General features: G+C 47.3%; 1 protein-coding gene across 4 annotated transcripts in view; it reads left to right on the top strand.

Moving 5' to 3' along the window:
• The window catches only part of LOC139583734 (integrin beta-1-like), an 81,363-nt gene that overhangs the window by 17,388 nt on the left and 50,161 nt on the right, over positions 1-13,814 (top strand). For all 4 annotated transcript variants that reach the window (XR_011676595.1, XM_071415140.1, XM_071415141.1 and 1 more), the window contains exons 5-12: positions 402-572; positions 1,533-1,738; positions 2,233-2,388; positions 3,372-3,467; positions 11,026-11,115; positions 11,355-11,495; positions 11,707-11,909; positions 13,308-13,546. Coding sequence is in view for 3 of the 4 variants with exons in the window: in XM_071415140.1 (XP_071271241.1) it covers positions 402-572; positions 1,533-1,738; positions 2,233-2,388; positions 3,372-3,467; positions 11,026-11,115; positions 11,355-11,495; positions 11,707-11,909; positions 13,308-13,546 (1,302 nt within the window). In the remaining variant the exon portion in view is untranslated. The remainder of the gene's footprint in view (positions 1-401; positions 573-1,532; positions 1,739-2,232; positions 2,389-3,371; positions 3,468-11,025; positions 11,116-11,354; positions 11,496-11,706; positions 11,910-13,307; positions 13,547-13,814) is intronic.

Consider the following 13,814-nt stretch of genomic DNA (forward strand, 5'->3'; position numbering starts at 1 on the left):
CACTACTTTTAGCTCTAGTCAAAAGTAGTGCCTTATATTAGAAATTGGGTGCCATTAGGGATGCAGTCTTAGTTAACTTTGCTTCAGCCAAAACATCTTGCTTGACAACCATTGTTGACGCAGCGTTGCTGAGGGTCTTTTTTGTTTATCCTGCTGTTCCTCCGTGGTCTTTCACTGTTATGTTGATTAGTTACAGTAGCCTCCATTTTCTTTTGAGTGTTTTAGCTATTATGATTTGGAAGGAGTGTTCCTTATACTCTTTCATGTGAAGGCCAGCATCTTATTTGACAGGGAAGGTGCACATGAATCAAGATTTCAGTGTTCACATCAATGTAAATATGCCAGAGTTAGCAAGTCAGTAGTCCCCGGCTTAACCTTGCCCATTTGTCTGTGTACTGCAGGTGAACCCCAGTCTTTTAACCTGAAGTTCAAACTTACTGAGGATTACCCCATCGACCTCTACTACCTGGTGGACCTGTCCTACTCCATGAAGGACGATCTGGAAAACGTCAAGAACCTGGGAACACAGCTCGTGCTGGAGATGTCAAAGATCACATCTGATTTCAGAATCGGTGAGCTTGAGAATCAGCCTGGTTGTATGAGGAATAAACCTGGCTGTCTGCCTCTCGGACATTTGCAACATTGTTTCAATATTCCTCAAGCTGTCCCATAATAATGTACGTGGACGAGACAGACAGAGGCAGCGTTTCTCAGCCAGTCAAAATCATGAATCAGCTTGCATAATTTTTATGGATATATACAAAGAAATGTAAATAAAAGAAAAGGTAAAACTAAAGTCTTTCCAGCTTCAGTTTGAAGTGATTGTGTTAGCTGTGTTGTTAGCTAGCTCCTCTGAACAACACTGTCCTGACAAGTAAGCACATTTTCTATGCCAGGCGGAATCACGCCTCATTACCTCATTGTTATGGTTGTATCCAGATAAATGTCACTAGAAAACAGTTTATGCAAATCCAGCAAATTTGCTGTTAATCTGGATGCACTTTTTGACTTGACTAAGTTACCCGTAGTTGGCTAGCTAGCAAGCAAGGGATAAGAACGTTACCAGCCAGTATGGCAATGGAACGTTAAGAACGAACGACTGTGTCGCGTCCATACAGAACATAAAGACTGAACGACTGGGTCAAGTTTCAACCAAACCGATAGAATGAACGACCAGCCGGCTTAGGTAGCAACCCTAGATTTGTGTCGGGCCTATATCTTGTGGAAGGGTGACATAGTACGAATGAATTCATTAAAAAAAAACATTTTTAATGAAGATCTATCAATCATTATTTTAATATGTTGGTAACCCCTGGTATAAAAGTGATGAAGCCCTCAAAGCCGGTGTTGAGTGGATATATTGGCATGGTTTGAATGCCAATATATCCTCCAAACACTACTGTACTACAATACCCATAATGCCCATAAAGATTTCCGGTTTGATCTTAGTATAGACGTTTTGAAGTTTAACAAATTGGTGTCCCGTCTCCCTAACAATACAGTTTATATATGGGATGGATCTCTTCTTCTAGGTTTTGGTTCCTTTGTAGAGAAGAAGCTGCTGAACCCCTGTACTGGGGACCAGAACTGCACCAGTCCCTTCAGCTATAAGAACCTCCTGACGCTGACCAGCAATGGACAGGAGTTTAACACCCTGGTTGGTGAACAGCAGATCGATGGAAACCTGGACTCATCAGAGGGAGGCTTCGATGCCATCATGCAAGTGGCTGTGTGTGGTGTAAGTAATATGTTTTTATATCATATTTAGGGATAGTTTCCCGGACATAGATCAAGCCTAGTCCAGGACTGAAAAGCTTTCTCCGTTGAGCTTACTTTTTACTCCAGGACTAGGCTTGATATCTGTCCAGAAAACCAGCCCATAAAGTTCCAATAATACTTTAATCAGGGCTTTATATTGACTGTCTCATGGTCCTTGACCTCAACACCCTATTCTCATTTGAGAATGGCTGGAGTCAAGGCTTAATGTGTATATGCTTAGAGAAGGCCTTTTTATAAAATGTTTGAGAGTTAATTCACTCTAGGGTGCTAAACTGCTGTTTTAAGAGGGTAACCTCTCACATAGTTGTTCATAGATTTTGATATATACTTCCTGAATCTTTTGTAAGTCTTGTAATTTTGTTCTCTGGTATTTCTGTAGGCTGTGTCCTTTTTCTGTTTGTGGTTAATTTTTACAAGTTTTAATAGGCCTCCCTCTCTCCCTCCCTTCCCCAGGAGCACATTGGCTGGAGGAACGTCACCCGTCTGCTGGTGTTCTCCACTGTTGCTGGCTTCCACTTTGCTGGAGACGGGAAACTGGGAGGGATAGTTTTGCCCAACGATGGGAAATGCCACCTGGAGAACAACATGTACACAGTGAGCCACTACTATGTATGTATGGTAATACACTATGTGGTATAATAATGCACTATGTATTATAGTAATGCACTATGTAGTATAATATTACACTATGTAGTATAATATTACACTATGTAGTATAATAATGCACTATGTAGTATAATAATACACTATGTATTATAGTAATGCACTATGTATTATAGTAATGCACTATGTAGTATAATATTACACTATGTAGTATAATAATGCACTATGTAGTATAATAATACACTATGTATTATAGTAATGCACTATGTATTATAGTAATGCACTATGTATTATAGTAATGCACTATGTATTATAGTAATGCACTATGTAGTATAATATTACACTATGTAGTATAATATTACACTATGTAGTGTAATAATGCACTATGTAGTATAATAATACACTATGTATTATAGTAATGCACTATGTATTATAGTAATGCACTATGCATTATAGTAATGCACTATGTAGTATAATATTACACTATGTAGTATAATAATGCACTATGTAGTATAATAATACACTATGTAGTATAGTAATACACTTTGTATTATAGTAATGCACTATGTAGTATATTATTGCACTATGTATTATAGTAATACACTATGTAGTATAGTAATACACTATGTAGTATGATAATGCGATATGTAGTAGAATAATGCACTATACATTACAGTAATACACTATGTAGTATAATAATCCACTATGTATTATAGTAATGCACTATGTATTATAGTAATGCATTATTGTAATACACTATGTAGTATAATAATGCACTATGCATTATAGTAATGCACTATGTAGTGTAATAATGCGATATGTATTATAATAATGCACTCCTATGTATTGTGACTTCTTTCTAGTCTTCTGTGTGGTCTGTATTTTGAATATGACCAGATTTAAAGGGAATGGGCTACTTGCCCTTAGTGATGTCATCAAAGGGCTTACCTGGTACCTGTACTTACTTCCTCATTGTCCCCCTGTAACAGGACCACCCCTCCATCGCTCACCTGGTTCAGAAACTTAGCGACAACAACATCCAGACGATCTTTGCCATCACAGAGGAGTTCCAGCCTGTTTACATGGTCAGTTGTGTGTGTGGCGTGTGCGTGCGTGGACGTGCGTGTGGAAAACATTTTCTTCTTTTAAATTTCCTGTGCTTGTCTGTTGTAGGTTAGAAGAAGCCCAACTCTTTGAAGAGCAGCATCTACTCCTTGTTACCAGTAGCATCTCTTTGGATCTCTGGTTGTTTCCCAAATGGCACCATGTTCCCTAAAAAGTTAACTACTTTTGACGAGATCCCTATGGGCCCAGGTCAATAGTACTGCACTTTGTAGGGAATAGGGTTCCATTTGGGCAGCAGCCTTTGAATGTTCCCTGCTGCACTCTAGTGCTTTTCAAGCCAATTAGAAGTCTGTCTGGAGTTCCGTAATGACCTTTTATCATATCCCCATCAGTCCAGTGTTTGGACAATATTTGTCAACCTCGGTAGAATGGCGTTCTCATTTAGTTGATTACACGATGCGTCCCAAATGGCACCCTATTCCCGATATTAGTTGTGGACTATGTAGGGATTGAGTGCCATTTGGGACGCAACCTTGGATCTCTAGGGTGGTTCCAGAATAACAACCTATCCCTCAACATAACCAAGACTAAGGAGATGATTGTGGACTACAGGAAAATGAGGACCGAGCATGCCCCCATTCTCATCGACAGGGCTGTAGTGGAGCAGGTTTTAGAGCTCCAAGTTCCTTGGTGTCCACATCAACAACAAACTAGAATGGTCCAAACACACCAAGACAGTCACGAAGAGGGCACGACAAAACCTATTCCCCCTCAGGAAACTAAAAAGATTTGGCATGGGTCCTGAGATCCTCAAAAGGTTCTACAGCTGCAACATCGAGAGCGTCCTGACCAGTTGCATCACTGCCTGTTACGGCAATTTGCTCGGCCTCCGACCGCAAGGCACTACAGACGGTAGTGCGTACGGCCCAGTACATCACTGGGGCTAAGCTGCCTGCCATCCAGGACCTCTACACCAGGCGGTGTCAGAGGAAGGCCCTAAAAATTGTCAAAGACCCCAGCCACCCCAGTCATAGACTGTTCTGTCTACTACCGCATGGCAAGCGGTACCGGAGTGCCAAGTCTAGGACAAAAAGGCTTCTCAACAGTTTTTAGTCCCAAGCCATAAGACTCCTGAACAGGTAATCAAATGGTTACCCGGACTATTTGCATTGTGTGCCCCCCCCCAACCCCTCTTTTACGCTGCTGATACTCTCTGTTTATCATATATGCATATTCACTTTAACTATACGTTCATGTACATACTAGCTCAATTGGCCCGACCAACCAGTGCTCCCGCGCATTGGCTAACCGGGCTACTCTCTGTTCATCATATATGCATAGTCACTTTAACCATATCTACATGCACATACTACCTCAATCAGCCTGACTAACCGGTGTCTGTATACAGCCTCGCTACTGTTATTTGTCACTGTCTTTTTACTGTTGTTTTATTTCTTTACTTACCTATTGTTCACCTAATACCTTTTTTGCACTATTGGCCTGTAAGTAAGCATTTCACTGTAAGGTCTACACCTGTTGTATTCGGAGCAGGTGACAAATAAACTTTGATTTGATCTCTGAATTTAGAACCTCACAAAACTGCAAAAAGTTGTAACTTTAGATTCAGACCTTACCACTATGTGATGCAAGACCACAATCAAACTACTCAGCAATTGTAACAGTCCTGACCTGTTTTATGTTGTTTTTTATGTGTTTATGGTCAGGGCATGTGTTTTGGGTGGGCAGTCTATGTTATCTGTTTCTATGTTGGTTTTGGGTTACCTGGTATGGCTCTTGATTAGAGGCAGGTGGTTTGCATTTTCCTCTAATTAAGAGTCATATTTAGGTAGGGCGTTCTCACTGTTTGTTTGTGGGTGATTGTCTCCTGTGTCGTCGTTTGTATGTACCATATGGGACTGTTTGGCTGTTCGTTTATTTCGATGTCGTCCGTTTCCTGTACGTAAGTTTATGTTTAGTTATGTAAGTTTATGTTCAGGTTTCGTTCTACGTCGTTTTGTTATTTTGTAGTTTTTGTTTCGTGGCTGTCAAATATATAATAAAGATGGCATATTTCCCTGAACCCGCATTTTGGTCAGAAGATCCTTCTCTCCTCACCTCATCCGAGGATGAGGAGAGCGACAGCCGTTACAGAATCACCCACCAACAAAATGTGACCAAGCGGTATGGGAATGCTCGACGGAGCAACAAGGATTTCTGGACTTGGGAGGAGATCCTGTCTGGTAGAGGACCCTGGGCGCAAACTGGAGAATATCGCTGCTCTCGTGAGAAGAGTGAGGCAGCCACAGCCCAGGAGCGGTGGTTTAAGGAGGCAGCTAGGAGACGTGGATGGAAGCCGGAGATTCAAGCTCGTAACCGGAATTATGAGGGGACACGTCTTGCACGGAAGCCCGAAAAGCCCGTGAGTAACTCCCAAAAATTTCTTGGGGGGGGGGGCTAAAGGGTAGTGGGCCAAGGGCAGGTAGGAGACCTGCGCCCACTTCCCAGGCTTACCGTGGAGAGCGGGAGTACGGGCAGGCGCCGTGTTACGCAGTAGAGCGCACGGTGTCTCCTGTACGAGTGCATAGCCCAGTGCGGGTTATTCCACCTCCCCGCACTGGTAGGGCTAGATTGAGTATTGAGCCAGGTGTCATGAGGCCGGCTCAACGCGTCTGGTCTCCAGTGCGTCTCCTCGGGCCGGCATACATGGCACCTGCCTTACGCATGGTTTCCCCGGTTCGCCTACATAGCCCGGTGCGGGTTATTCCACCTCCCCGCACTGGTCGGGCAACCGGGAGTATTCAACCAGGTAAGGTTGGGCAAGCTCAATGCTCAAGAGAGCCAGTACGCCTGCACGGTCCGGTATTTCCGGCGCCACCTCCCCGCCCCAGCCTAGTACCTACAGTGCCTACATTACGCACTAGGCTACCAGTGCATTTCCAGAGCCCTGTTCCTCCTCCACGCACTCTCCCTATAGTGCGTGTATCCAGTTCAGTGCCTCCAGTTCCGGCCCCACGCACTAAGCCACCTGTGCGTCTCCTAAGTCCTGTACACACTGTCACTTCTCCCCGTACTAGTCCTGAGGTGCGTGCCCTCAGCCAGGTGCCACCAGTGCCGGTACCACGCACCAGGTATAGAGTACGCTTTGAGAGTTCAGTGTGCCCTGTCCCTGCTCCACGCACTAGTAGGAAGGTGCTTATCATTAGCCCGGTGCCTCCAGTTCCGGCACCACGCACCAGGTCTACAGTGCGCCGTATCCGGCCATGAGCCTGCAAAGCCGCCCGTCTGCCATGAGCCTACAGAGCCATCCGCCAGACAGGAGCCGCTAGAGCCGTCCGCCAGACAGGAGCCGCTAGAGCCGCCCGCCAGACAGGATCTGCCAGAGCCGCCAACCAGACAGGATCTGCCAGAGCCGCCAACCAGACAGGATCTGCCAGAGCCGCCAACCAGACAGGATCTGCCAGAGCCGCCAACCAGACAGGATCTGCCAGAGCCGCCAATCAGACAGGATCTGCCAGAGCCGCCAGCGAGCCATGAGCAGCCAGAGCCGTCAGAGAGCCATGAGCAGCCAGAGCCGTCAGAGAGCCATGAGCAGCCAGAGCCGTCAGTGAGCCATGAGCAGCCAGAGCCGTCAGTGAGCCATGAGCAGCCAGAGCCGTCAGAGCGCCATGAGCGTCGAGAGCCGTCAGCCTGCCATGAGCGTCGAGAGCCGTCAGCCTGCCATGAGCGTCGAGAGCCGTCAGCCTGCCATGAGCGTCGAGAGCCGTCAGCCTGCCATGAGCGTCGAGAGCCTTCAGCCTGCCATGAGCGTAGAGAGCCGTCAGTCTGCCATGAGCGTCGAGAGCCGTCAGCCTGCATGGACCTGCCAGAGCCGTCCAAACAGGACCTGCCAGAGTCCTTCAGCCGGGATCTGCCCCTTGTCCCGGTGCTGCCCCTTGTCCCGGTGCTGCCCCTTGTCCCGGTGCTGCCCCTTGTCCCGGTGCTGCCCCTTGTCCCGGTGCTGCCCCTTGTCCCGGTGCTGCCCCTTATTCCGGTGATGGTCCTTATCCAGGTGCTGCCCCTTGTTCTAGTGCTGCCCCTTGTCCCGGTGCTACCCCTTGTCCCGGTGCTGCCCCTTGTCCCGGTGCTAGCTGTTTATTTAGGGGAGGGTAGTGTTAGGGTGGTCATTAGAAGGGGTAGACAGAAGAGGGGAGTGACTATGGTGGTATGGGGACAGCGTCCTGAGCCGGAACCACCACCGTGGTCAACTGCCCACCCGGACCCTCCCCTGGACTTTGTGCTTGTGCTTGTGCGCTCGGCGTGCGCATCTTGAGGGGGGGGTACTGTAACAGTCCTGACCTGTTTTATGTTGTTTTTTATGTGTTTATGGTCAGGGCATGTGTTTTGGGTGGGCAGTCTATGTTATCTGTTTCTATGTTGGTTTTGGGTTACCTGGTATGGCTCTTGATTAGAGGCAGGTGGTTTGCATTTTCCTCTAATTAAGAGTCATATTTAGGTAGGGCGTTCTCACTGTTTGTTTGTGGGTGATTGTCTCCTGTGTCGTCGTTTGTATGTACCATATGGGACTGTTTGGCTGTTCGTTTATTTCGATGTCGTCCGTTTCCTGTACGTAAGTTTATGTTTAGTTATGTAAGTTTATGTTCAGGTTTCGTTCTACGTCGTTTTGTTATTTTGTAGTTTTTGTTTCGTGGCTGTCAAATATATAATAAAGATGGCATATTTCCCTGAACCCGCATTTTGGTCAGAAGATCCTTCTCTCCTCACCTCATCCGAGGATGAGGAGAGCGACAGCCGTTACAGAATCACCCACCAACAAAATGTGACCAAGCGGTATGGGAATGCTCGACGGAGCAACAAGGATTTCTGGACTTGGGAGGAGATCCTGTCTGGTAGAGGACCCTGGGCGCAAACTGGAGAATATCGCTGCTCTCGTGAGAAGAGTGAGGCAGCCACAGCCCAGGAGCGGTGGTTTAAGGAGGCAGCTAGGAGACGTGGATGGAAGCCGGAGATTCAAGCTCGTAACCGGAATTATGAGGGGACACGTCTTGCACGGAAGCCCGAAAAGCCCGTGAGTAACTCCCAAAAATTTCTTGGGGGGGGGGGCTAAAGGGTAGTGGGCCAAGGGCAGGTAGGAGACCTGCGCCCACTTCCCAGGCTTACCGTGGAGAGCGGGAGTACGGGCAGGCGCCGTGTTACGCAGTAGAGCGCACGGTGTCTCCTGTACGAGTGCATAGCCCAGTGCGGGTTATTCCACCTCCCCGCACTGGTAGGGCTAGATTGAGTATTGAGCCAGGTGTCATGAGGCCGGCTCAACGCGTCTGGTCTCCAGTGCGTCTCCTCGGGCCGGCATACATGGCACCTGCCTTACGCATGGTTTCCCCGGTTCGCCTACATAGCCCGGTGCGGGTTATTCCACCTCCCCGCACTGGTCGGGCAACCGGGAGTATTCAACCAGGTAAGGTTGGGCAAGCTCAATGCTCAAGAGAGCCAGTACGCCTGCACGGTCCGGTATTTCCGGCGCCACCTCCCCGCCCCAGCCTAGTACCTACAGTGCCTACATTACGCACTAGGCTACCAGTGCATTTCCAGAGCCCTGTTCCTCCTCCACGCACTCTCCCTATAGTGCGTGTATCCAGTTCAGTGCCTCCAGTTCCGGCCCCACGCACTAAGCCACCTGTGCGTCTCCTAAGTCCTGTACACACTGTCACTTCTCCCCGTACTAGTCCTGAGGTGCGTGCCCTCAGCCAGGTGCCACCAGTGCCGGTACCACGCACCAGGTATAGAGTACGCTTTGAGAGTTCAGTGTGCCCTGTCCCTGCTCCACGCACTAGTAGGAAGGTGCTTATCATTAGCCCGGTGCCTCCAGTTCCGGCACCACGCACCAGGTCTACAGTGCGCCGTATCCGGCCATGAGCCTGCAAAGCCGCCCGTCTGCCATGAGCCTACAGAGCCATCCGCCAGACAGGAGCCGCTAGAGCCGTCCGCCAGACAGGAGCCGCTAGAGCCGCCCGCCAGACAGGATCTGCCAGAGCCGCCAACCAGACAGGATCTGCCAGAGCCGCCAACCAGACAGGATCTGCCAGAGCCGCCAACCAGACAGGATCTGCCAGAGCCGCCAACCAGACAGGATCTGCCAGAGCCGCCAATCAGACAGGATCTGCCAGAGCCGCCAGCGAGCCATGAGCAGCCAGAGCCGTCAGAGAGCCATGAGCAGCCAGAGCCGTCAGAGAGCCATGAGCAGCCAGAGCCGTCAGTGAGCCATGAGCAGCCAGAGCCGTCAGTGAGCCATGAGCAGCCAGAGCCGTCAGAGCGCCATGAGCGTCGAGAGCCGTCAGCCTGCCATGAGCGTCGAGAGCCGTCAGCCTGCCATGAGCGTCGAGAGCCGTCAGCCTGCCATGAGCGTCGAGAGCCGTCAGCCTGCCATGAGCGTCGAGAGCCTTCAGCCTGCCATGAGCGTAGAGAGCCGTCAGTCTGCCATGAGCGTCGAGAGCCGTCAGCCTGCATGGACCTGCCAGAGCCGTCCAAACAGGACCTGCCAGAGTCCTTCAGCCGGGATCTGCCCCTTGTCCCGGTGCTGCCCCTTGTCCCGGTGCTGCCCCTTGTCCCGGTGCTGCCCCTTGTCCCGGTGCTGCCCCTTGTCCCGGTGCTGCCCCTTGTCCCGGTGCTGCCCCTTATTCCGGTGATGGTCCTTATCCAGGTGCTGCCCCTTGTTCTAGTGCTGCCCCTTGTCCCGGTGCTACCCCTTGTCCCGGTGCTGCCCCTTGTCCCGGTGCTAGCTGTTTATTTAGGGGAGGGTAGTGTTAGGGTGGTCATTAGAAGGGGTAGACAGAAGAGGGGAGTGACTATGGTGGTATGGGGACAGCGTCCTGAGCCGGAACCACCACCGTGGTCAACTGCCCACCCGGACCCTCCCCTGGACTTTGTGCTTGTGCTTGTGCGCTCGGCGTGCGCATCTTGAGGGGGGGGTACTGTAACAGTCCTGACCTGTTTTATGTTGTTTTTTATGTGTTTATGGTCAGGGCATGTGTTTTGGGTGGGCAGTCTATGTTATCTGTTTCTATGTTGGTTTTGGGTTACCTGGTATGGCTCTTGATTAGAGGCAGGTGGTTTGCATTTTCCTCTAATTAAGAGTCATATTTAGGTAGGGCGTTCTCACTGTTTGTTTGTGGGTGATTGTCTCCTGTGTCGTCGTTTGTATGTACCATATGGGACTGTTTGGCTGTTCGTTTATTTCGATGTCGTCCGTTTCCTGTACGTAAGTTTATGTTTAGTTATGTAAGTTTATGTTCAGGTTTCGTTCTACGTCGTTTTGTTATTTTGTAGTTTTTGTTTCGTGGCTGTCAAATATATAATAAAGATGGCATATTTCCCTGAACCCGCATTTTGGTCAGAAGATCCTTCTCTCCTCACCTCATCCGAGGATGAGGAGAGCGACAGCCGTTACAGCAATCTTAACGGGTCAGGCAAAACATGACACAACTGTTTTGCTCTAGACTTTTCTGGTGAGTATTTAGAGATTGACAGGATTCCTATTGACATACTAGTACATGATCATTTAGTGTATTGTGTTTTCTCTCTCAGGAGTTAAAGAATCTCATTCCTAAATCTGCGGTGGGGACACTCTCTGCTAACTCCAGCAACGTTATCAACCTCATTATTGATGCCTACAATGTAAGTATAGATTGGGTTGGTTTAGTTACTGGAGAAGATGCACTTCTGCACACTATCTAACTTTCATCCTTAAAATAGTTGGCAAAACCATGCTGCTGCTATTGTTAAGTCATCACATCTCTCTTTCTGAACTGATCTTTCTATGGGAATAGTCAAAAATCTGCTTTTGTAAAACTGAAGCCTACTGAAAATGTTGTGTATAGTGTACAAAGGGCTAATTGTTGTTCTTTATGTGCTAGTCTCTTTCCTCAGAGGTGATTCTGGAGAACAGCAAGCTACCAGAGGGAGTGACCATAATGTACCAGTCACGCTGCAAGAACGGAGTGACTGGTGAGGGAGAGATGGGAAGAAAATGCTCCAATATCTCCATCGGTGACGAGGTGAGAAACCAAAACAACATGCCATTGAATGTTTTCTATTCTAAATACATATGTTTTTATTTTTTTAATCTTTCTGGTTCAGTTATTTTAGCTTATCAAGTAAAGATCATGTTGTCAGTATCTGTAGGTGTCTGAGTTGTCATTGTTTTTATTACAAAATGTGATTATTATGCCTTGTGTGTGAATTCATCCCTTCATCCCTGATCTGTAGGTGTCTTTCACCATAAGCATCACATCTAAGCAGTGTCCTAAAATGGGCAAACCAGAGACCATCAAGATCAAGCCCCTAGGGTTCAATGAGGAGGTGGAGATCTCTCTGAACTTCATCTGCGAGTGTGACTGTCACAAAGATGGCATTGAGAACAGTGAGATCTGCCACAATGGCAACGGGACATATGAATGTGGAGCCTGCAGGTAAGGCACTTATGTTTCACTAGCAGAAGATCTTAACCCTTATTCACCTTCCATATTGTAATCATTTCCATGGCATAGAGATACATTTTGATATTTGATACTGTATATACAGTGCATTCGGAAAGTATTCAGACCCCTTCCCCTTTTCTACATTTTGTTATGTTACAGCCTTATTCTAAAATGGATTACACATTTTTTTCCCGTCATCAATCTACACACAATGCCCAATAATGACAAAACAAAAACAGGTTTTTAGAAATGTTTTACATTTATTAAAACAAAAAAACAGATACTTTATTTATATTAGTATTTAGACCCATTGCTATGAGACACACAAAATTGAGCTCAGGTGCATCCTGTTTCCATTGATCATCCTTGAGATGTTGACTGGACATGATTTGGAAAGGCACACACCTGTCTATGTAAGGTCCCACAGTTGACAGTGCATGTCAGAGCAAAAACCAAACCATGAGGTCGAAGGAATTGTCCGTAGAGCTCCAAGACAGGATTGTGTCGAGGCACAGATCTGGGGAAGGGTACCAAAAAAGTCCTGCAGTGAAGGTCCCCAAGAACACAGTGGACTCCATCATTCTTAAATGGAAGACGTTTGGAACCACCAAGACTTCCTAGAGCTGGCCACCCGCCAAAACTGAGCAATCGGGGAAGAAGGGCCTTGGTCAGGGAGGTGACCAAGAACCCGATAGTCACTCTGACAGAGCTCCAGAGTCATCTGTGGAGATGGGAGAACCTTCCAGAAGGACAACCATCTCTGCAGCACTCTTCCAATCACGCCTTTATGGTAGAGTGGCCAGACAGAAGCAACTCCTCATTAAAAGGCACTTGACAAGGCTTGGAGTTTACCAAAAGGCACCCAAAGTACTCTCAGACCATGAGAAACAAGATTATCTGGTCTGATGAAACCAAGATTGAACTCTTTGGCCTGAATCCCAAGCATCACGTCTGGAGGAAACCTGGCAGCATCCTTACGTTGAAGCATGGTGGTGGCAGCATCATTCTGTGGGGGTGTTTCAGCGGCATGGACTGGGAGACTAGTCAGGATCGAGGGAAAGATGAATGGAGAAAAGTACAGAGAAATCTTTGAAATTATTAATACATTTACAAAAATGTCTAAAAACAGTTTTAGCTTTTTCATTATGGGGAATTGTGTGTAGATTGATGAGGGGGGGGGAAACAATTGAATCAATTTTAGATTAAGACTGTAATGTGGAAAATCCCTTATCTGAATACTTTCCGAATGCACTTTATAATGTGTTGTAAATCTATTTCTATGGGCCATTAGCATGTGACTGTTTGCATGTGAATATTTTTACATAGGCAGTCTTTTCTGCAGTCCTCCCTTGTTGTTAATCACATTAGATGTCCTTTATGATCTGTCAGGTGCAATGAGGGCCGTATTGGTAGACAGTGTGAGTGCAGCACCAACGAGGTGACCAGCGAAGACCTGGATAAGAGCTGCCGTAAAGACAACGGTACAGACATCTGCAGCAACAACGGAGACTGTGTGTGTGGAACCTGTGAGTGTAAGAAGAGAGAGAACCCAGAGGAACGCTACAGCGGGATGTTCTGCGAGTGTGACAACTTCAACTGTGACCGCTCCAACAACAAACTCTGTGGAGGTACGTGAGTTCAGTTCATTGGATGATCGATAAAGATTGTGTTTGCTGTGAAATGACGGTCAAGACCTGTGGAACATCTTCCTCAGAGCACAAACTACCTCTGTGTTTGTGGCGTAATGGGTGATTTCCCAATTAAATTAGAGATCAGTTGATCAAATCAGACATCGCCTTTTACGAAATGAGATTTACCGTGTTCAATTTAGCTTAATTTCATCTCTAATCTAGAATATTATCTATAATATGAAATGATGTTTGAACTTTAGAGGAT

This window comes from Salvelinus alpinus, chromosome 8, assembly GCF_045679555.1.
Source record: "Salvelinus alpinus chromosome 8, SLU_Salpinus.1, whole genome shotgun sequence".
NCBI lineage: Eukaryota > Metazoa > Chordata > Actinopteri > Salmoniformes > Salmonidae > Salvelinus > Salvelinus alpinus.